Source organism: Pecten maximus, chromosome 9, assembly GCF_902652985.1.
Source record: "Pecten maximus chromosome 9, xPecMax1.1, whole genome shotgun sequence".
NCBI classification, from domain to species: domain Eukaryota; kingdom Metazoa; phylum Mollusca; class Bivalvia; order Pectinida; family Pectinidae; genus Pecten; species Pecten maximus.
The window spans coordinates 20,996,754-21,020,906 of NC_047023.1; the positions used below are offsets into that span (position 1 = coordinate 20,996,754).

The following is a 24,153-nucleotide window of genomic DNA, read 5'->3' on the forward strand; positions in this document are numbered from 1 at the left end:
TAAACAGTTGACCGAAACTTTACATTTATGAAAGATCAAATTCTATATTCCATTTGTTGCTGGAGTTAATCACCCGTTATGGCTTTTGCACACAGGTAATTCTCAAAATTTACTATTTTCTATACTTTTTTTTCTGCCAGATACTACATGAATTGGGTTACCTATATATATATGAAATTTATGTCAATATTTTTTTTTGTTTTTTGCTGGAGTTATAGCTTTTTACAATTAGGAAATTTTTCAACTGTTTATTTTCTGCTAATATTTGCTGCATCAATTCAAAACCTGGTTTATATGTATGACTTTGCCATTATGGATTGCAATTGTGTAATTTTGAACCCTGTAATTAATATAATTAAAAAAGTTCCGGACCTTTGTTCGCTACCACTTGCTGCCACGTACATTAATTTGAAGCTTTGTATTTTACTTTTAATTATCGTATAATGGATTACAAATCATATTCCATGTTTTGCTTGAGTTATATGGCCCTTTTTACATACAAATTCTCCTAACCAAATACTGGTTTTCCTTATTACTTTAAACTACTGTTTGCCTATATATAACCGGGCCTGTAGGCGTAGACACCACATTCACTTCTGTGGAATTATAGTTCAATTTAAACAGTACAAATGCCTGTGAGGAGCATTCCAGATTGGCATAGAGACTTAATAAGAGAGTGGAAAAAAAGTTGAAAAAGTTGTCAAAATATCATACATCTTGTATATATATGGAAACAGCAATCATTTTTCGACATAGCACCTGATCATGCAGGCATGCATGTCAGCATATACATAAACAGGTCAATCCATCCATATTTAATTAACTTCGAGTTTCAAAACATTTCCTCATGAGGTCAGGTCAGTTTTTTCATGACTTTTAGAAAAGCTGATAAAACATCAGAAACCTTCAGATTAAGGGTATATACGTAGTAAACAAGGATTCCCAGATTTAGAATCATGATTTAGCCTGAAAAATGCTGTACTGAAGCTTAAGGACTACCAAATTTGTTTAAATGGAACTCATTGATCCACTTTTAGGTCAAAGAGTTTAAATACAAAATGTATATGTAAAAATTGTTAAAATCTTAAACCCATGTCTTCTTAAAATAGGATTGATATTTGCCAGAGGACCAGTAACATGTTGGACTGAGATTGTACTCATTTATGTCCCACATTGATGACCTAGATAAGCATGAAAAAAAACCCGTAAGAATCACATTTATCTTCCAAAAAACTATTTTTTTCTAACACATGCAGCTGATGCAGCATGGGTGATCATGAGCAATTATTGATTTATGATGTCACAATATATATAGAGTTATATATATATATACATTTCCTTATTTATTGTGACATGACAATACAGCACTGTCTCATTTTTAGCTCGACTCTTCGAAGAAGAGTGAGAGCTTATGTCGTCACGTCGGTGTCGGCGTCGGGGTTGGTTTTCCAAATGTTAAATTTTTGGTGCAAGTGTTGAAAGGCATAGTAATTTATGGTAATATGGTCCCTGTGGGGGTCAAACTATCCCCTGCCGGAGATAAACTAAAATATTTTTTTGGGAAAAAAACAGAATTTTCAAATTTTTGGACTTAGAATATTTCTGCGTTAAGTTTTTGGTGCAAGTGTTGAAAGGTATTAATACATCACTTTATAATTGTACTAGGGTGCTGATAATTGGTAATAGACTCCCTCTTGGGTTAAACTATCCCCTGCCGGAGTTAAACTAAAAGATTTTTTTGGGAAAAAACCAGAATTTTCAAATTTTTGGACTTCGAATATTTCTGCGTTAAGTTTTTGGTGCAAGTGTTGAAAGGTATTAATACACCACTTTATAATTGTACTAGGGTGTGATAGTTGGTAAAAGACTCCCCTGCCGGAGTTAAACTAAAAAAATGTTTTGGGAAAAAAGCAGAATTTTCAAATTTTTGGACTTAGAATATTTCTGCGTTAAGTTTTTGGTGCAAGTGTTTAGAGGTTTTAACCCTTTGCCACATGCAGGCTATAACACTTCAGCACTCTGTGCCAATAGTGCAAAGATACATTGTTGCAATGCAACATTATTGCGCTGACTGAAATATACATACACCATCTCAATGGCAGTTTTTGAGAAATTAAGCTTTGTTTTGATTAATTTTTCTAAACCTAATTTTGAAAGTGAAATAGTTGTTTTAGACATTTTTAGTAAGCTACAATTATGTTCAGAATTTCTTAAATTTTAATTCTGTGTTATTTTCTTTATAAAACCAACAACACATAACCACGAAATCAGCTGTATACAAACAGAACAGAAAAATTTCAAAATATTTTGACAATGTAATTTATAATTCATTGAATTCCTGTACATGAAATGATTCAACATTAACTCCCAAATGAAACAAACTGAATTTGCAAAGTTTTCACAAGAATATTTCAACAGTTCAGGCTTAAGCCTAGAATATTTCATATATTAGATGTCGCGACGAAGGAATGTGTATCCGACCATTTTGGGTCAAATCTACCTTCGTTTTTCAAATGCCAGCGAGCGTAGTTATTAGTGTGTCGAGCTATGGTGGAAAACTGATTCTCATTGAAGAAAAGGTAGAAATAATCAATGGGACTTGCAGTATCAACATCAAAAGTTTCTGGAAGTACTGGCCCCGTTTTCCCTAACAAAATCATTTACTGTGATCGGCGAAAAATCTCGGTCAACATTACCTAATGGCGGCAGTACAACTAGTCGCCGTTCGTCCTCATTTTCGGACTCGTTATCTATTGACAGTTCATTTAGAACATTGTTAAGATCAATATCTGACTCAATGTATTCAGGTCCAAAGCCATCAAACTCTAAATTATCATCATCGTCGTCAAAAACGTCGCGCAAAATCGTAGCCACAGCCGCCATCACGCCTCGTTGTTGTCACACTTTTCTACACTCATGACTCACACTTTCTAGGTTAATTTATTCAAAAACTTTCGTATGAATGACGTGTACAAATCTGATTGGTCGATGCATTGATATCTTCTTAAAATAGTATCAGGGATTTCCAGATAGGTGTCGCTCTCAATCACGGGATTTTCCATGTCTAAGTTTACCGAACCGGCATGGCGTCGAAAGGCGCTTACATTGAGATAACGTAGAGGCGTCGAGAAGCGCTTACATGGAGATAATGCAAAGGCGTCAGGAAGCGCTTACATGTGGCAAGGGGTAAAGGCGTCCAGAGGCACTTACATGTGGCAAAGGGTTAATACATCACTTTATAATTGTACTAGGGTGCTGATATTTGGCAATAGAGTCCCTATGGAGTAAGGCAATCCCTTCCTGGAGTAAAACTTTAGAAAAAAAAATGAATTTTTTCTTTTTAAATCTGTGTTTTTTTGTTTTTGTTTTTAAATCTTTGGACTTTGTGTTAAGTTTATATTGTGAGTGTTGAAAGGCATAGTAATACATGGTATTATACAATCATTCGATCGAAGTGAAATTTTGCATGGTGTTAGATAATGGTCTCATAAGTATGTTACAGAAAAAATAATCAAAAAATCTTCAATAACGAATTCCTGGACGTGCAAAATGTCCCTGGACACTCCCTGGTCACTCATATAAGTACACCGTATCTTAATGCCCATTCTATTAGTCTTGTATAGACAAAGAGCATTTATACATAGACTTGGCCTTCCCAATCCATGATGATATTATTTTAAATGAATAGCTGTTACATTTATGTACTCTATTAAGTGTTTCTCATATTTTTTCACATGTGCTACTTACTCAAAATATTTGCTAGGATCCTTCAGTGAAGTGTTATTGTTACTCATCAGGAAAGTCAGAATTTTTCTATATATTGTGGCCACAAGGCCTAGACAGTGTCTGAATTGCATTTCCTTCATGGCGGGTCAAATATACAGTCTAGCTGTACTCTAGGCCACTTCATCAGAGAATCACTTATGTCAAGAGCTTCTCTTAAGACAATCTATCTGTGTATATTATGACACAGTTTCACACAATGAAGATGCCTCTTGTTAAGATAGAATGTCATGCCACTTTCTACTGAAAAGCGACCTTGAGAAAAGTGTTTTCCTGTACATGTAAAAAAAATTGATCTGTATTGGTGCGAGGAAATTGCAGGGCATCAGACTGTATTAGAAGTTAGGACATTTGACATGGTTCCCAAACAAATTGAAACTATAACTTCTTTATCTTATTGGTGTATGTGCATTTGTTTACATATTAAAATGTTAAGATTTGCAGTGTCCAGCTAGAGTGTAACATATTTTCTTTGCCATTATTAGGCAAACCTTTGACATAGTGGCTTGTTACATTATGAGATCTAGACCCCAATGTCTTCTGCCTTATATTTACTGGCCATTGCAAAAAGTCAAACAATGAAATACTCTTTTCTAATTAAATGTATACATGTATATAATATGTATACATATAAATATGATACAATGAAAAAAGTATTTTTTCATGTTACCAAGTTTAAAAAAAAAAAAGAACCGAATTCTTTTCTAAACATGTGCACTTTCCTTAAATACCTCTTCAGCAGATGCTTGGTAATTAAAAACATGTATATATATAGGTAAATGTACATACTGTTTCATCTCAACCTTAAGTAAGTTGGGTTGGAGAAGGGGATATATATATGTATGCTGTAACAGTAATGCTTGTTATCAAACAAATCTTCAGTTCCTATAGTCAATTCTACAGAGGTGGGATTAACAGAATCTTACATGGGCCTGTTTTGTTGACAAAAATATCTCCGGGGATCCAAATAATAGAGTGTAATGAAGAGTGTGAGAATGTTTTATCCCATCCCTAGTAACCACAGATCACCCCGTGAAGGGTGTGAGAATGATTTATCCCATCCCTATTAACCACAGATCACCCTGTGAAGAGTGTGAGAATGATTTATCCCATCCCTAGTAACCACAGATCACCCCGTGAAGGGTGTGAGAATGATTTATCCCATCCCTAGTAACCACAGATCACCCCGTGAAGAGTGTGAGAATGATTTATCCCATCCCCAGTAACCACAGATCACCCCGTGAAGGGTGTGAGAATTATTTATCCCATCCCTGGCCTAGTAACCACAGATCACCCCGTGAAGAGTGTGAGAATGATTTATCCCATCCCTATTAACCACAGATCACCCCGTGAAGAGTGTGATAATGATTTATCCCATCCCTATTAACCACAGATCACCCCGTGAAGAGTGTGAGAATGATTTATCCCATCCCTAGTAACCACAGATCACCCCGTGAAGAGTGTGATAATGATTTATCCCATCCCTATTAACCACAGATCACCCCGTGAAGAGTGTGAGAATGATTTATCCCATCCCTATTAACCACAGATCACCCCATGAAGAGTGTAAGAATGATTTATCCCATCCCTATTAACCACAGATCACCCCGTGAAGAGTGTAAGAATGATTTATCCCATCCCTAGTAACCACAGATCACCCCGTGAAGAGTGTGATAATGATTTATCCCATCCCTATTAACCACAGATCACCCCGTGAAGAGTGTGATAATGATTTATCCCATCCCTATTAACCACAGATCACCCCGTGAAGAGTGTGATAATGATTTATCCCATCCCTATTAACCACAGATCACCCCATGAAGAGTGTAAGAATGATTTATCCCATCCCTATTAACCACAGATCACCCCATAAAGAGTGTAAGAATGATTTATCCCATCCCTAGTAACCACAGATCACCCCGTGAAGAGTGTGATAATGATTTATCCCATCCCTATTAACCACAGATCACCCCGTGAAGAGTGTGAGAATGATTTATCCCATTCCTAGTAACCACAGATCACCCCGTGAAGAGTGTGATAATGATTTATCCCATCCCTGGCCTAGTAACCACAGATCACCCCGTGAAGAGTGTGAGAATGATTTATCCCATCCCTAGTAACCACAGATCACCCCGTGAAGAGTGTGAGAATGATTTATCCCATCCCTAGTAACCACAGATCACCCCGTGAAGAGTGTGAGAATGATTTATCCCATCCCTAGTAACCACAGATCCCCCCGTGAAGAGTGTGAGAACGATTTATCCCATCCCTGTAACCACAGATCACCCCATGAAGAGTGTAAGAATGATTTATCCCATCCCTAGTAACCACAGATCACCCCGTGAAGAGTGTAAGAATTATTTATCCCATCCCTGTAGTAACCACAGATCACCCCGTGAAGAGTGTGAGAATGATTTATCCCATCCCTAGTAACCACAGATCACCCCGTGAAGAGTGTGAGAACGATTTATCCCATCCCTGTAACCACAGATCACCCCATGAAGAGTGTAAGAATGTTTCATCCCATCCCTAGTAACCACAGATCACCCGTGAAGAGTGTGAGAACGATTTATCCCATCCCTGTAACCACAGATCACCCCATGAAGAGTGTAAGAATGTTTCATCCTATCCCTAGTAACCACAGATCACCCTGTGAAGAGTGTGAGAATGATTTATCCCATCCCTAGTAACCACAGATCCCCCCGTGAAGAGTGTGAGAACGATTTATCCCATCCCTATTAACCACAGATCACCCCGTGAAGAGTGTGAGAATGTTTCATCCCATCCCTAGTAACCACAGATCCCCCCGTGAAGAGTGTGATAATGATTTATCCCATCCCTAGTAACCACAGATCACCCCGTGAAGAGTGTGATAATGATTTATCCCATCCCTAGTAACCACAGATCACCCCGTGAAGAGTGTGAGAATGATTTATCCCATTCCTAGTAACCACAGATCACCCCGTGAAGAGTGTGATAATGATTTATCCCATCCCTAGTAACCACAGATCACCCCGTGAAGAGTGTGAGAATGATTTATCCCATCCCTAGTAACCACAGATCACCCCGTGAAGAGTGTGATAATGATTTATCCCATTCCTAGTAACCACAGATCACCCCATGAAGGGTGTGAGAATGATTTATCCCATCCCTAGTAACCACAGATCACCCCGTGAAGAGTGTGATAATGATTTATCCCATCCCTAGTAACCACAGATCACCCCGTGAAGAGTGTGAGAATGATTTATCCCATCCCTAGTAACCACAGATCACCCCGTGAAGAGTGTGATAATGATTTATCCTATCCCTAGTAACCACAGATCACCCCGTGAAGAGTTTGAGAATGATTTATCCCATCCCTGGCCTAGTAACCACAGATCACCCCGTGAAGAGTGTGATAATGGTTTATCCCATCCCTAGTAACCACAGATCACCCCGTGAAGAGTGTGATAATGATTTATCCCATCCCTAGTAACCACAGGTCACCCCGTGAAGAGAGTGAGAATGATTTATCCTATCCCTAGTAACCACAGATCACCCCGTGAAGGGTGTGAGAATGATTTATCCCATCCCTAGTAACCACAGATCACCCGTGAAGGGTGTGAGAATGATTTATCCCATTCCTAGTAACCACAGGTTCACCCCATGAAGGGTGTGATAATGGATATATATGGCTGATTAATAATGTTATGGGACATCATCTCTGGTGAAACTTTTCGTAAAAGTGCAAAACTAGTTTAAATGGGATAACATTTTGTAGATTGATTAAGAGTTTTTGCTTATTTCTTGCCTATTGTGAAATTACAGAACTGATCAATTTCAAAAAGACTACTATTTTCACATATTGTGATCAATAATAGAGAATCCTAATTTGATTAATCAAATTAGGATTCTCTATTATTGATCACAATCAAAGTTTCACATATCATAACTAATCAGATTAGGACTTTCTATTAATGATCACACTGAAATCAATCAACTATAGCAAATAAAGAGGAAGCAGAGTGAGTGATTGTTTTGCTGTTTATTTATACACTAGAGGTTTTAATTAATGCACAACACATTTTAACAATAGTCAATAGATTTACAAGCAAAAGTTATGAAGCAAACATGAAAACCCTTAAATTGCATTGGACAATCCTGCAATTCAAGTACATGTACTATAATCTGTCAATCAATATGTATTGTAATTGTATTCTTGTGCACCAAATTTGAAATCGGGCAAAATCATGCTCATCAGAACTAGTTCCAAATGGTGTTGCATGTGTTGATTGTCATCAAGCTTAGCTTTAAAAAAAAGGTTGATGTCAAATATATTATGCTAGTGATTCACATTCTTGGACAGTTACTGTTTTAAAAAATGAATCGGGTGAAATATTTAGGTTTTCAAAATCATTAATTGCCATCCTCTATGTACTGTTGTAGAGGGTACCTGTTCACAATGCCTCGCCAGCTGTGGCAGGGCACCAAGGAGAAGCTGTGTATCACCAGGTTTGAAGAAGGGGATGCCCTCGAGTATAACCTTGACCTTGTTCACGTCGATTCCAATAGCACCACCAGATACATATTTGAATCTGGTAATTATAAGTCTTTTTGTATAATTTTTATTATATAAATATGTTTTTTTATGTCAACATTTTATCTGGAGAATACATCTTACATGTATTGTTAAGATTTTAGTAATTTACACCAATTGCAAAGACCATACAAATTTATTATGTATAAGATCTGACTGGATATTAACAGTTTATTTGTTGTTAATGATTGATTATACATCCATGTATGTTTATGTTTAAAAGTTGAATTCTACAGGTAACAGTCAGTGCTGGACTTTTGATGTTCCTAATGCCAATGGGAAGTATTTAGCCACTTTCTCAGGGAGATATAGAAATGGGGAACAGTTCCAACACGAAACTGAAGTCACAGTCCAGAAAAGCAGTCATATCACTCTTATTCAGTGTGACAAACCCATGTATAAACCAGGGCAAACAGGTGAGTATCTCAAAGATCTGCTGTAACTTTTGTGTACGTTCACCTTTATGAATGTCCTCACGACCTTCACTTTGCCATGTTTAATGTCCTGTCAACAGCTAAGGTCATTTAATGACGGCTTCCTTGTGTATATACATGCGTTTGTATTTTGGGAGGCTGCCGTATGTTTGTGTTTGTCTCCTTGTAACAGCACAGAACTGATGCAAACTTTGTAATAATACCTATCTAAATGAAGCACACCCAGCAGGACACCCCACCCGGTCACATTAAACTGACAACAGGCAAACCTGACGCCACACTCCCATAAGGCTGAGCACTAAAACAGGAGAAGGTGCAGAACCCAACGCCTTCCTCATAGGAGCAAACACTCAACTAAAGTCCTAAAATGAGACAGTGTCAAAGGAGAAGAGAAGAGATAAGATCCCAAAATAAATTTAGCTTTTTCAAAGGAAAACAGTCATTCAGATACATAATTTAATAAAAAAAACTCTTATGATATGTATGTCAAATATACCTACCTTGCTATATTATAGAACTATATTTTTGTTACAGTTAAGTTCAGAATTATGACAATTGATGGAATGATGAAACCAATAACTGGAGTGGTAAGTAAAAATACATTTCTGTAACAGACATGAACACATGATATTACCATATTGATCTGCAGATAAGCCCATGCCCACAAATAAGCCCTCTTTTAATTTTCACAGAATCGGTAATTTTAAAACACAATAAAAATTGTTTCACAAATAAACCCTCCCCAAAACTTTGTAACTAAGATTTTTCTCTAGCGAAAGGGGCTAAAGTTATTAACATGTTTTGAAATTGCACAGATTACAATTGCAAGAGCACACAAAAAATGTGTTTTGCTAATTTTGTAAAGTAACCTTGGAGGAGGATGCAGCATTCATAGATAACAGATGAAGAGTATCATAATTTCCTACCATGTATCCTTACATCAATCTAATTTATGTTACAGATTTCTTTGGTCAGCATAGAGAACCCTGCAGGTATCCGGGTACGCCAGTGGAGGGAGGTTGATGCATCTAGAGGTAAAATCATACTATAGTACCTCCTTTCTATAGAGAGCAGCAATAGATAATATCATAATTAGAAGAACAATGGTAATATATATAACATTGGTTAAGTAAATTGGTGGAATATTCAAACATAAACAGCAATTTATTAATTGATAATAGGTTGTTTGAAAAAAAATGAATGAAAATGTAAAACTGAGGTTTGAACTAGCAACAATCCTTCTCTGAAAGTGGACATCCTACCATTTGGTTAAAGGGAGATTCTTGTTATTCTTGAAATTGCCCTGCACTAGTAATGATAACTTGACTCCCCATTTTACAAGGGGAGATAACTCTACCAGAAAACTTTACATTAGTCAAAGATTCTAAAATAAAAGCCTATAACTATAATGATAAGTAACTTGGTAATTCCTGTATGTATATATCTGCTGTAGGTTTAGCAAGTCTGGAAATGGCCCTATCCACTGATCCCCCAATGGGAAAATGGACCATCTCTGTGGAAGTGGAAGGAGAAAGCAACAAACAAACTTTTATTGTCAAGGAATATGGTAAGTGACCAAACAAGAAAATCATGGCTGATATATCTTCTACACTTAATACTCAGAAAATGGGATATTCATGATGGTATCACATCATACCAACACTATTTACCATTGTTTACGGAAAATGCTAGACTTGTGCTCATTTAAAACATTTGTCAGTGTCATCCGGGGATCAAATATAATAGACTCTTGGGCGTTCTTCCGTTCAATAGTTTTATTTACATTCAAGACAAAGACCTGTAAGACAAAAACAAACATGTTACTCAAATATAAACTGACGTACACACACTCTCCGGCTTCGTACCTATACACAAGTATACACCAAATTGAGCACACCCTCACTCCCCATTCGCACCAACACTATGCTTACCAGGCTTCCCGATCCCCTCAGCTGGATGATATATATATATATTGCTAAAGTGCTGACCATCAGGATGTTACAACTGATCCTCACGGATAGCAGTTATAGAATGACCAGTATAGGGTAAGAGATTTAGCAAGAAAGCTCAGTGCGCAGGCACAGTGAAAGTAAAGAGAGAAAGTCGTGCCGCTCGTCGAGTGTCGTGTCCACGCTCATCTGTCCGATGAAGCGTGCATGTCTGAGGTCAGAGTTAACATCACAATACAATACATGAGTACAACTCATAACAGGTAACAAGTACGGATATAACACCACAATACGATTCACAGGTACAATAAGTACAGGTCACGAGTATATTGCACAGGGACCTGACACATACAACGTACAACAATTACCCTGGGTTACATCAGCTTTCGGGTTCACATTTGAAATGTGATCTGGGTTGATTTTTTAACATAAAAATAAAATGATTACACTAAAATTTATTATTGTGATACATATATAATGCTGGTAACGAAAACTTTAACCAGGGTTTTTTCCCCCCAAGTTTGGGATGGGGCCTTTTTGTTTCATTTTGGGAAGAAAATTGGTGAATTAGGAAAGATTTTTCAGGAGTAAACTGCATATTTTGTGAATTTTACTTTAATATGAAATAATTTCAATTGGGAATGGGGCCTATAAGCCATAATTAGCCCTTAGCAAAAGCCCCTTCAAACAGAAGGTGTAAAGTTTGGAGAGTGAAAATGTCAAGAGCAAGAGTAGTTTTATTTTTCGTTGGTTACACTATGTAACATGTCATTACTAGACACCTACAGGACCACATGATTTTTCTGGATAACTGAGAGTTCTGGATTTTAAAGAGTATCAGTGTTGGAACAAAATTGTTTGGTCTGGACAGTAATCTATATTGAACAGTCATATTTAGACAGGAGTATACTGAATTGCTGTGTAAGCAGAAATTAATTATGCTATGTAATACAAAAATACTTATCAATGTGAAACTTTGCCTTACAGTACTACCCAAGTTTGAGGTGACAGTCACACCACCAAAATACCTGTTACCAGATACTCCTTTGATTGAGGGAACAGTATGCGCAAAGTGAGTACATTGGAATTCTTATCATTTGGTTACTGTAAACATGAAAATTTACGCAGAGGGGAAATTTACGTTAATTACGCGAAAATACTCCACACACATTATTACGATATTTCTAGTTTTTTTTTAAAGAACTGACAAAATATTGCATGAAATTACCATAACAAAATTTGAATCATTCTTTGAAGGTACACCTATGGGAAGCCTGTGCGAGGCATAATGGGACTGGAGATTTGCTATATAAATGAATACTACTACTATGGTCGTGGAGTTGATCCTGATGAACGCCCATGTTACAAAAGTCTTGTTGAGGTAATTCTTATTACAAGTAGTTTCGATATAAACATGTCACTGGTAGCTTATGTTAAAGATTCAAGAAAAATATAGAAATAAAAATCAATTGTTGTTGCTAAGAGACAATGCTACCTATCGATGTTGCTAAGAGACAATGTTACAGAGTTAAAGAATGCTGCTAAAAAAGGTTAAAGAATTTGTTGCATACTGAACTTGCCATATCCCAACTTTCAATTACCTGAATTCATGTCAGGTACCCTATCTGTAGGTATTGGATCAACTCCAAATATCTCAGATCTGTATAGCCAGACAAATTACATGCCTGAGGCAGTTTGAAATGAAGTTTATTATATACTGAAGCATATACTTTGTTTGTTTGTTGGTTTGTTTTTGTATTTTTTTCAAATTTTTTTTTATTATCAACTCTAATTTTTTGTCATAGACCAGTTGGCAGTTTTAACTGATAGCTACCAAGACTTGAAGCTAAGGTCGCATCAGAGACAAACCATCATTAACAGTATGATAAAAGATGTTCAGTTAATGTCATTTAATTAATTTATGAATTCTTATTCCATAGTATGTGTTTTTTACCAGATCGATGGTTGTTACACATTTTCTGTGAACTCCTCAGACCTGGCAATGTCATCAAATCGATATAGCTTATGGGGTAGCCTTATTGTCAAAGCCAACATCACAGAGACAGGAACAGGTAAGATTTAGTCAACATCACAGGTACAGAAACAGGTAAGATTTAGTCAGCATCACAGGGACAGAAACAGGTAAAATTTAGTCAACATCACAGAGACAGAAACAGGTAAGATTTAGTTAGCATCACAGGGACAGAAACAGGTAAGATTTAGTCAACATGACAGAAACAGGTAAGATTTAGTCAACATCACAGGTACAGGAACAGGTAAGATTTAGTCAACATCACAGAGACAGGAACAGGTAAGATTTAGTCAACATCACAGGTACAGAAACAGGTAAGATTTAGTCAGCATCACAGGGACAGAAACAGGTAAGATTTAGTCAACATCACAGGTACAGAAACAGGTAAGATTTAGTCAACATCACAGGTACAGGAACCGGTAAGATTTAATCAACATCACAGAGACAGGAACAGGTAAGATTTAGTCAACATCACAATGACAGGAACCGGTAAGATTTAGTCAACATCACAATGACAGGAACAGGTAAGATTTAGTCAATTTTACAGAGACAGGAACAGGTAAGATTTAGTCAACATCCCAGGTACAGGAACAGGTCAGATTTAGTCAACATCACAGACAGGTACAGGTAAGATTTAGTCAACATCACAGAGACAGGAACAGGTCAGATTTAGTCAACATCACAGAGACAGGAACAGGTAAGATTTAGTCAACATCCCAGACAGGAACAGGTAAGATTTATAGTCAACATCACAGAGACAGGAAAAGGTAACATTTATACCAGTGATATAAGTCACAGCCAAAATAACCATTTACAGTCCTATCCCCTTTAAAACATAATTGATGAACACTATATATAGAAATTTGAACCAACAGTAAGCAGTGCTCCTTTTTCTTTGAAGGAATTGATATTTGTAAGATAACAAGAGTTGTCAGAAGACAACATATCTCACTGTGTGGTTTGAAATTCAGAATTGTCCTGACAAGCTAAAAATCAATATTCCATGGTTGGTATACTGGTGTCCTGATCCCACTTACACTGATATTCTATGATAGGCAATGAAAAAGTTTTTTTGTTAGTGAAATCTACAAATTTTGTGATCTACATTTGATATACATGTACAATAAACCATTTTATAACATATCTAAGAAATAAGTTCTTTCTTTCCAATGATATGTGGATATTTCTGTGTAGGTGTCACCTTATATGGCGAGTCCAGGGAACCAGAAATGACACAGACCCCATACACTTTAAAAATGACTGATGAGACCAAAGGATATTTTAAACCTTTGTTTCCTTACAGAGTAAAGGTATTTATAAAACAATCTTGTCATCATGAAATAAAATTTTCATAGGTTTAACATAAATATTCTGGAGAGTAAATAAGTGATCATCAAATTTCTATTTAAAATATACATGTACATAGTTTGGGTTGTGCTGTATCTACCTGCCTGTCAGTCAAACCACATTGCACATAAATATTTTCTGAGAGCTCACCTGCTTAAATTTTATTTGATTTAAGCAAAGATGTGCAATATACAAAGTCTTGAAGCTAAATTCACATGATAAATGATGGCTTAATTAAATATGATAGCATAAAGTATGTAACTTTTGGTATTGTTTAGAAATATACAAAGCCTATTCTTTTTGACCAATAGTAATCATTCTTTGTCATAGATGTAGGACCATAAATTATTTAAAGATACATTCCTTAGGACAGCAAAATCAGGTGCAGTGTGTTTTCTCCTCTCCCCACATTCAACAGATATGGTGATTTCACTTGTCTTGTAATATATAACAAATAATTTTTAATGTAATATATAATAGAACAAATAATGTTGAACATAATATAGAAAAGATGATGTTTGATATTGTATATAATGAATGATGTTTAACATTATATAATACAAATGATGTTTAACATTATATAATACAAATGATGTTTAACATTATATAATACAAATTATGTTTAATTCCAGTTCTTCCATCAGTATTGCTGTCTGTTTAGATTAAATATTTAAAACCAAACTTTCTACAACCTTAGCTGACAGCCAAAAAGCCTGATGGTTCTCCAGCATCTGGGGAATTGATTGAAGTGTCTGCAAGGAATTGGGAGTGGGATTTTTTCCAGCAGAAGAATTTTACAACAGATGAAAATGGTGTCATAAAGTTTGCTGTTACTGATATTCCTGAGAATGTAACCAGTATCAACATTCAGGTTTGTTATCCAATTATATCTCCCCCCCCCCCCCCCCCCCCCCCCCCAAAAAAAAAAATAAATAAATAAAATATAAAAATACATGGCTATTGTAAATATAGAATTAGAACAACAAAAATCCCTTATGTGAATTGTTAAGCTATGTAGTCACTGATTAATCAAAAGATGTAATTTGATACATCAACATTAAGATGTATGGATTTATTTTTTTATTATTTAAAGAGTATTTGATATTTTCTCATGACTTTAGTGTTTAATATTTTCTCGTGACTTTTTTAATTTTAATCAAACTTATTACTTGCATTTTGAAGTAGATGAAAATGAAATGGATATCAGTTACAGGCATCATGTTTTATAAAGATGTTTACAGAAAGACCTGTACATTTTAGACTGTAAAAAAAATCATGTTAATTGATTATGATTATACAGAATATTTATTGTTCTGTAGGCTAATAGTCCTCGGTACCGAAGGAGCTATGACTACTACGCGATGATGGATTACCATCGTCTGTATGAGCCGCAGGGATACTTATCTGCACGACGGTGGTATTCTCCATCTGAGAGCTACATGCACATTGAGAGAGTCAGTTCTACACCCAGCTGTGGTCAGATGCTAGACGTGAGAGTCCTGTACACTGCAGATTTCAATACAACCTACAAGTTCTACTATATGGTAAAAATTCTTATGGCTCTTGGTCAACTTATAGTTCTAATCTGACTGAATAACATGTCGCATTATCTCAAATCAGCACATTACAGTTCTTTCTGACACTTACGGTTGGTCGGGTGGCACAGTGGTAACACACTCACTTTTCACCTAGGCAACCAGAGTTTGACTCCCGGATCAAATATAAAAGGTATGACGGTCACCTGTCTGACCTTTCAGGTTTTCTCCAGGTAAAAAAGTTACATCCCATAGTAAGACTCCTCCTGTATTTCTAGCCAGGCCAACAAGATTGATAAGTTCAAGTTGATGGAACTTGTTTCCCAATTATTGTAAAATAAAAATTAAATAAATATATATACATTGCTGAAGCTCCATCAACCAAGTTTTTATGTCTGTAACAGGTGATGTCCCCGCGCCATGTTGTTTATCACAGTCATCGACATCACCATTTCTTGAGACATGATGCCGTCGAAACAAATCCTGTATTAGATTCAATGAAGCTTGACGACATCACTCCTCCTACCAGGCGTCCTTATCTAAGATACCCTCGTATAATCAAAGGTCAGTATAATTATGGTAGGACCTAACTCCCAGTCATAGGTTCAAAGTTTGCCTACCTGTATTTATCTTTCAATAAGCATATGTCTGGTATGGTATTCCCACACGCTAGCCCTCCACCTCTGGGTTGCGAGTTCGAAACCTACGTGGGGCAGTTGCCAGGTACTGACCGTAGGCCGGTGGTTTTTCTCCGGGTACTCCGGCTTTCCTCCACCTACAAACCTGGCACATCCTTAAATGACCCTGGCTGTTAATAGGACATTAAGCAAAAAACAAACAAACAAAAGTATTCCCACCAAAGTCCAGGAATTAAAGCTAACAAAATGCTTATTTCATTGTTCTGAGTGAGATTTTCTGTATTGGCCACTATGGCTTGAACAGTTTTTATATGGTATATGCTTTTGGGCCTGGAATTAAATTTCTCAATTTTATGCAAGAAGATTGTTTTGTGGGCATGGTATTCGATAAATGGTGAAGGGGAAATAGATTCAAACATGTTTCCAAGATGTCTACCTGTACAGAGATCTGGAAATATTTTGCTCATCCGAATTAAAAGTTTCCATACCCCTTTCCTGTAACTTTCAATTGATGTGCAATGGTATGAAAAGATTTTGCTTAACTTTGCTGTCTGGAACTTGTTTTAATAAACTTAGTTTGGTGATTTTATTTTTAAAATGTCACTGAAATAGAATGCTGATCCTTGGCTTTTATATCAAACATTGAACTGCTATAATGTCTTAAAAACAATCTTTAGTGGGCAGGGCTTCATTCCTTTTAATTTAGAAATACAAAATTTTGGAATATCCACCAATTCCACTTCTATAGATTAAGTCAGAAACCAGAAGTTTGAAATTTGATTTGTGCAATGTCGAAAATTACTTAAATCCTTTAACAAAATTGTTTTTTCAGTGAGGGTTCCTGTTGAAAACTCGACCAGTGAATCAGAACCTACTGCTGCCCCCGAGTTAGAAGTGGTACAACCTGAACTGCCAGAACCAGAAGTTGAGGTTTGTATCGTTTTATACAAACAGAAATCATCCCTTGTCTTTCTGTGTTGATTATATATATGGGTCTGCGATAGCTCAGGCAGTTAGAGAACCAGCCATGAAATCTTGGGTGAAGGTCTGAGGTTTGTGGTTGGATGCTCCCTACCCTTGTCAGTTTGTGTTTCTCAGGAAGCTAAGAGTGTGCTGGTCTGTGTCCTTGAGAAAGACAATTTACACTAATTTGCTCAGGATGGCATGTTACGAGCATTCCATATGTTGTTCAGTGAGGTAGTCACCAGCTATAGTAATGAAACCCTGTCTTGAAATTACCCTGGCTGTTCACGGGGCGATAAACCAAGCAAACAAATAAGTTGATTATCAGGGCTTAATTACTCAGTTGTAATTACTCACAGAGGGGGGCAATTGAAAGACTTTAGATTTATAGTCTCAATGTCTCCTCATTTGATAGTATGGGAATTAATGTGATGTACTAACCAACTAAATGAAACAAATCATGAAAAACATACATCTGGAAAGTTTTTGAAGGATTTGGATGGAAGGGATGATCTTATTAAAACTCTATGCTTGAACATAAAACACATGGTGACAGGTTTCATATTTGTGAATCGGTATGTAAAAGCTTTTATTATGAACTTAACATTATAAATCTTATTTTGAAATTAGCTCCAAGAAATTACACCTGCACCCAAAATTTTCAGGTAATCAGTGAAATTTATATGTCTTAACTGTCCTATTGGTATCTAGGAGGAGGAAGAAGAAGAGGAGGAGGAGGAGGAGGAAGAGGAGGAGGAAACAGAACCACACAGACATGTTGCATCCTTCACCTTGCATATTCCCATTGTTGCGGCTATGGCACCTAATGCCAAGCTTCTAGTGTACTACATACGAGACGACATGGAGACAGTCGCAGATAGCATCACATTTAATGTTGAGAAGTGCTTCAACAACAAGGTAGGTTAATGATTTTTCAAGACCTAAAATTTCTCCCAGTTTCTAAAATTTTGTTGGAAAGGGAATATGTTTTGGTGAAAGAAGGAATTAGATTTGTAAACTTTTAATTTTGATGACACAATCGGTATTCTTAAAGGGCTGACCAGAAATGTTTAGCTTAGTACGTCTAATGAGCTAATTTTTTAGCCTGATGATGTAGGGCTGTTCAAATTGCTCTTCATTCCTTGTCCTTCGTCCATCTGTCTGTCTATAGATATTGTTATTGCTATTTCTTGAGAAGCACAGGAATTTTCCTCTTGACTGTTGTTTGACTTGTTAAATCAGAGGTGGACTTTCATTTGGCTGATTTTGACAAAGCATTCCATCTAATGAGCCCAGTATAGACAAATTTCTACTGTTTTTTTTATTGGGGGGGGGGGGGGGGGGGGGGTATTTAGCATTTGTTACATCTTTTAGTGAAGTAGTAAAAAAAAAAAAAAGTTGTATGCTGCACAATTGCTTAATTTATTTACAGTAAATTCAATGCCTTACTGCTTCCTGAAGAATTAAGCATATAAGCATTGTCAGGAATTATAAAAAAAAAAAATTTTTACGTTCAATTGTTCAGGTGAATATGACGTTTGAACCCAAGACTGCCTATCCGGGCAGTGAGGCAAGGATCCGTATCAAGGCTGAGGCAGGTTCCTTCTGTTCCATAGGAGCAGTGGACAAGAGTATCAACCTATTGGGAGGCAACCACCAACTTACTCCAGAAAAGGTAGGTCCACGGTTCTGTACAGCACATACAATCGCATCAACTTATTCCAGAAAAGGTAGGTCCCAGGTCCTCTCTAGCACAGATAGTCACATCACCTCACTCCAGAAAAGGTAGGCCCCAAGTCCTCTATCGCACAGATAGTCACATCACCTCACTTCAGAAAAGGTAGGTCAAAAGTCCTCTATCTCACAGATAGTCACATCACCTCACTTCAGAAAAGGTAGGTCACAAGTCCTCTATCGCACAGATAGAGGCATCACCTCACTCCAGAAAAGGTAGGTCTCAAGTCCTCTCTAGCACAGATAGACGCATCACCTCACTCCAGAAAAGGTAGGTCACAAGTCCTCTATCGCACAGATAGACGCATCACCTCACTCCAGAAAAGGTAGGCCCCAAGTCCTCTATAGCACAGATAGTCACATCACCTTGTTCCAGAAAAGGTAGGTCCCAAGTGCTCTATATCATAGATAGTCACATCACCTCACTCCAGAAAAGGTAGGCCCCAAGTCCTCTATATCATAGATAGACACATCACCTCACTCCAGAATAGGTAGGTCCCAAGTCCTCTATATTGTAGATAGACACATCATCTCACTCCAGAAAAGGTAGGTCCCAAGTCCTCTATATCATAGATAGACACACCACCTCACTTCAGAAAAGGTAGGTCCCAAGTCCTCTATAGCACAGATAGACACATCACCTCACTCCAGAAAAGGTAGGTCCCAAGTCCTCTATATCATAGATAGACACATCACCTCACTCCAGAAAAGGTAGGTCCCAAGTCCTCTATATCATAGATAGACACATCACCTCACTCCAGAAAAGGTAGGTCCCAAGTCCTCTATATCATAGATAGACACATCACCTCACTCCAGAAAAGGTAGATCCCAAGTCCTCTATATCATAGATAGTCACACCACCTCACTTCAGAAAAGGTAGGTCCCAAGTCCTCTATATCATAGATAGTCACATAACACCTCACTCCAGAAAAGGTAGGCCCCAAGTCCTCTATATCATAGATAGACACATCACCTCACTCCAGAAAAGGTAGGTCCCAAGTCCTCTATATCATAGATAGACACATCATCTCACTCCAGAAAAGGTAGATCCCAAGTCCTCTATATCATAGATAAACACATCACGTCACTCCAGAAAAGGTAGGTCCCAAGTCCTCTATATCATAGATAGACACATCACCTCACTCCAGAAAAGGTAGGTCCCAAGTCCTCTATAGCACAGATAGACACATCACCTCACTCCAGAAAAGGTAGGTCCCAAGTCCTCTATAGCACAGATAGACACATCACCTCACCCCAGAAAAGGTAGGTCCCAAGTCCTCTATAGCACAGATAGACACATCACCTCACTCCAGAAAAGGTAGGCCCCAAGTCCTCTATATCATAGATAGTCACATCACCTCACCCCAGAAAAGGTAGGTCCCAAGTCCTCTATATCATAGATAGTCATATCACCTCACCCCAGAAAAGGTAGGTCCCAAGTCCTCTATATCATAGATAGTCACATCACCTCACTCCAGAAAAGGTAGGTCCCAAGTCCTCTATAGCACAGATAGACACATCACCTCACTCCAGAAAAGGTAGGTCCCAAGTCCTCTATAGCACAGATAGACACATCACCTCACTCCAGAAAAGGTAGGTCCCAAGTCCTCTATAGCACAGATAGACACATCACCTCACTCCAGAAAAGGTAGGTCTCAAGTCCTCTATATCACAGATAGTCACATCACCTCACTCCAGAAAAGGTAGGTCCCAAGTCCTCTATATCACAGATAGTCACATCACCTCACTCCAGAAAAGGTAGGCCCCAAGTCCTCTATATCATAGATAGTCACATCACCTCACCCCAGAAAAGGTAGGTCCCAAGTCCTCTATATCATAGATAGTCACATCACCTCACTCCAGAACATCATAACACTGGGTTCTACACCTGATCACGTCATTGGTCAAGGTTAAAGAATCAAAAGTCACCCTTGACCATTACTACACAGGATTCATTGTTGTATAGCAGCAGGAGCATTCACATCTAACAGACATTTACTAGTTCATTTAGAGTAACTTTTACTTGGTTTGTCATTCCAGATTTACAACATGATAGATAACCCATACTTCCACTATGGATACTGGAATGATGACCAGGCATACTGTGAAAAACATTTTCCAGCACCAGAAGAAGAAAATGATGAAGAAGCATGTATGTATACACTGAGATACCTTGCCTCTCCTTATAGTGTAGCCAGATTGGAGTTGGTCCCATACGCAAGGGCCGATATCTCCTGATAGTGTAATCAGATTCGAGTTTATCCCATACACAAGGGCCAATATCTCCTTATAGTGTAATCAGATTCGAGTTTATCCCATACACAAGGGCCAATATCTCCTTATAGTGTAATCAGATTCGAGTTTATCCCATACACAAGGGCCAATATCTCCTTATAGTGTAATCAGATTCGAGTTTATCCCATACACAAGGGCCAATATCTCCTTATAGTGTAATCAGATTCGAGTTTATCCCATACACAAGGGCCAATATCTCCTTATAGTGTAATCAGATTCGAGTTTATCCCATACACAAGGGCCAATATCTCCTTATAGTGTAATCAGATTCGAGTTGATCCCATACACAAGGGCCAATATCTCCTTATAGTGTAATCAGATTCGAGTTTATCCCATACACAAGGGCCAATATCTCCTTATAGTGTAATCAGATTCGAGTTGATCCCATACACAAGTGGATTAGAATGTGGGCCAGGTAACCTCAGGTGAAGGTACGAGGTGTATGGTTTGACGCTCCCTACCCGTGTCAGATTGTGTTTCTTGGTATCCTTAGATACAGGCCAGTCGGTGCTATCGTGGTTGTGCCCTTGGGCAACACACTTTACTCTTATTGCTCTAGAAGGCATGCGACAGGCCTCCTGTATGTTGTTCAGTGAGGTGGTCACCAACTTGGAAACCCCACCTAAGAATGACCCTGTAGTTGGTTGTTCAGGGGGCAGTAAACCGTGCCAACAAACAAATAAAAGTGACAGAGTTTATTCAAACATGAGGAAAAGGTTAAGTTGTTTATTGGCAGTATATTTAATTAATAGCTTGTTGTAACAGAATAAGTTTCAGGTTTGTTTGAATGGCCATTTTGTGTGTTGGTCTATTTGTAGTAGCTGTTGTCTCCTTCACTGAACAATATAAGGGAGGCAATCAAGAGCAATTGGAGTAAATTTACCGTATTTATTCTAATAAACGCCCCCACCCTAATAAACGCCCCCCCCCCCACCCTTTTTTTGGAAAGAAAATTCCTCAATTCGAGAAAAAGAACTTACCGTGGCACATCCACGTGTGTCCAGAGGTAATTATTTAAAGGATATCCAACATAAAACTAACACAAACCACAAAACAAAGTTTCAGTAACTAACAAACGTTAATGTCCCGGGCTGTCATACGCGCCACTGACCTCGCTGTCATCATCACTTCCGGTGGATTCACTTTCACTTTCACCGAGTTCAACTGCACCTCCCATTAAATTTTCCAGTACATCCTCAGCTTCCTGGACGTCAATATTTTGGAATTTTACTGACCTTCCTCCTCCCTTACAGCGTTTTGATGTTTTAGAAATGTTTTTTAGTTTTTGTTTGTTTTGGCACCAGTCCCGCACTCGTTTCCGGTCAACCTTAAACACAGTAGCTGCCGCATGTTTTCCCTTTTGCTCGGCGTAGTTTACAACTTTCAGTTTGAAACTTACTTCATATAACTTCACTTCAAACCCGACATGATTGATAGCAGATATAATAAACTACAAGTGATGAGAGTAAACTGGATCGTGACCGGTTTATGACGCAATTTAACACACTCGACCCCGTGTTTCAAACAATGTATATGTTGTACGTAATGTACAACTACCGTAAGTATAAATAACAAAGTTTATGTTTCTTGCAATTTCATACACAAAATGTTTGTCACTTAGTTTTACAATGTTTTGGATACATATACAAATGTTTCATGGTGTGAAATGGGTACATACAACATATCTCACAACTTACCGACTCTGAAATTTTGATCTCCATTAAACCCCCCCCCCCCCCCCCCCCCCCCCCTTGGAAAAATTTCACACCCCCGGGGCGTTTATTAGAATAAATACGGTACTTCTACTACCAAATTGGCGATTCATATATTTTTGGTGATCAATGATGTCCATTCTTATTTATATTTGACTAGCATGTATATTATTGTATATGTGGTGTGTCGAACAACATCTGAATTTGAATTGAAGAAATTCAGAATGCATAAAATCTACATAAAGTCTGGGCATGTACATGTCTTTGTAAAAGAAAACACAGATAGCCCTCAAAAGACATCTTCAGATATAAAAATTGTATAGCCCACAGGCCCGGGTATACACAAAAAATTATGTTCAAACATTTTTCCTATGTACATGTACAGAAAAGATTGAAATTGCAATTCCTTTGTAGTTTTTGTATGAACCAACCTTAATTGTGTGACTAGATTATGTTTTTTTGTTATTATTAAATTGAATATTTGTCTAGCTTTTGTATGAACCAACCATAACTCTGGAACTGGATTTTAATATGTTGCAGTAAGAAGCTATTATTATGGATATTATACCTACGACACCAACACAGTAGATGCTATACAGGCTTTCAGGGTAAGTTGAATTGTGTAATATGGGATAGGTTAGTTTGTACAAGAAGTAAAAACATATGGACAGTATGTTAACATCACTATCAGAAATGACATTTAAATAACCAGGAAAACAGTTACACCAACTTCTCCCTTATCTGGATAATAAATAAAGGTTTAACATGTATTAATGACAAGTCCTGTTTGGATAGAGATGTGTAAAATTGTCGCAAGTTGTAATTAAGAGTGCATATCTTTATTATATACACTTATGAGGGACTCGTTCAATAAATTTTAGCCCACTTTCATCAAAATAGAATTGCATATCTTCCATGGTCCTTCGTTAATCCATCCATCCATGGTACATTGTTTGTCCATAAATAGCCATTGTTATCTCTATTTCTATTTGTCTAGAGCTGTTAAGAAGAAGAAGAGAAAAATAGAGAAAAGATTAGTCTTACGTAAGAGATTCAATTTGGTTTGATCACAGGGGTTTTTCTGTGGGCTTTTTGGGGCCGTTAACGGGCCCCATTCCCAACAAATTATGCACCATGAGACCAAAGCCTTCGGTT

The 24,153-nt window shown here is 37.4% G+C and overlaps 1 protein-coding gene across 1 annotated transcript in view; it reads left to right on the forward strand.

Annotated features, from left to right (window-relative positions):
- The window catches only part of LOC117334681 (alpha-2-macroglobulin-like), a gene marked incomplete in the record, with an annotated part of 42,803 nt that overhangs the window by 406 nt on the left and 18,244 nt on the right, over positions 1-24,153 (forward strand). The window contains 17 exon segments of the mRNA XM_033894438.1: positions 8,209-8,360; positions 8,596-8,775; positions 9,328-9,380; positions 9,755-9,827; positions 10,247-10,360; positions 11,730-11,814; positions 12,000-12,123; positions 12,700-12,814; positions 13,969-14,084; positions 14,819-14,992; positions 15,441-15,665; positions 16,061-16,220; positions 17,127-17,224; positions 17,969-18,175; positions 18,783-18,932; positions 21,032-21,143; positions 23,539-23,606. Of these exon segments, the coding sequence (XP_033750329.1) occupies positions 8,209-8,360; positions 8,596-8,775; positions 9,328-9,380; positions 9,755-9,827; positions 10,247-10,360; positions 11,730-11,814; positions 12,000-12,123; positions 12,700-12,814; positions 13,969-14,084; positions 14,819-14,992; positions 15,441-15,665; positions 16,061-16,220; positions 17,127-17,224; positions 17,969-18,175; positions 18,783-18,932; positions 21,032-21,143; positions 23,539-23,606 (2,206 nt within the window).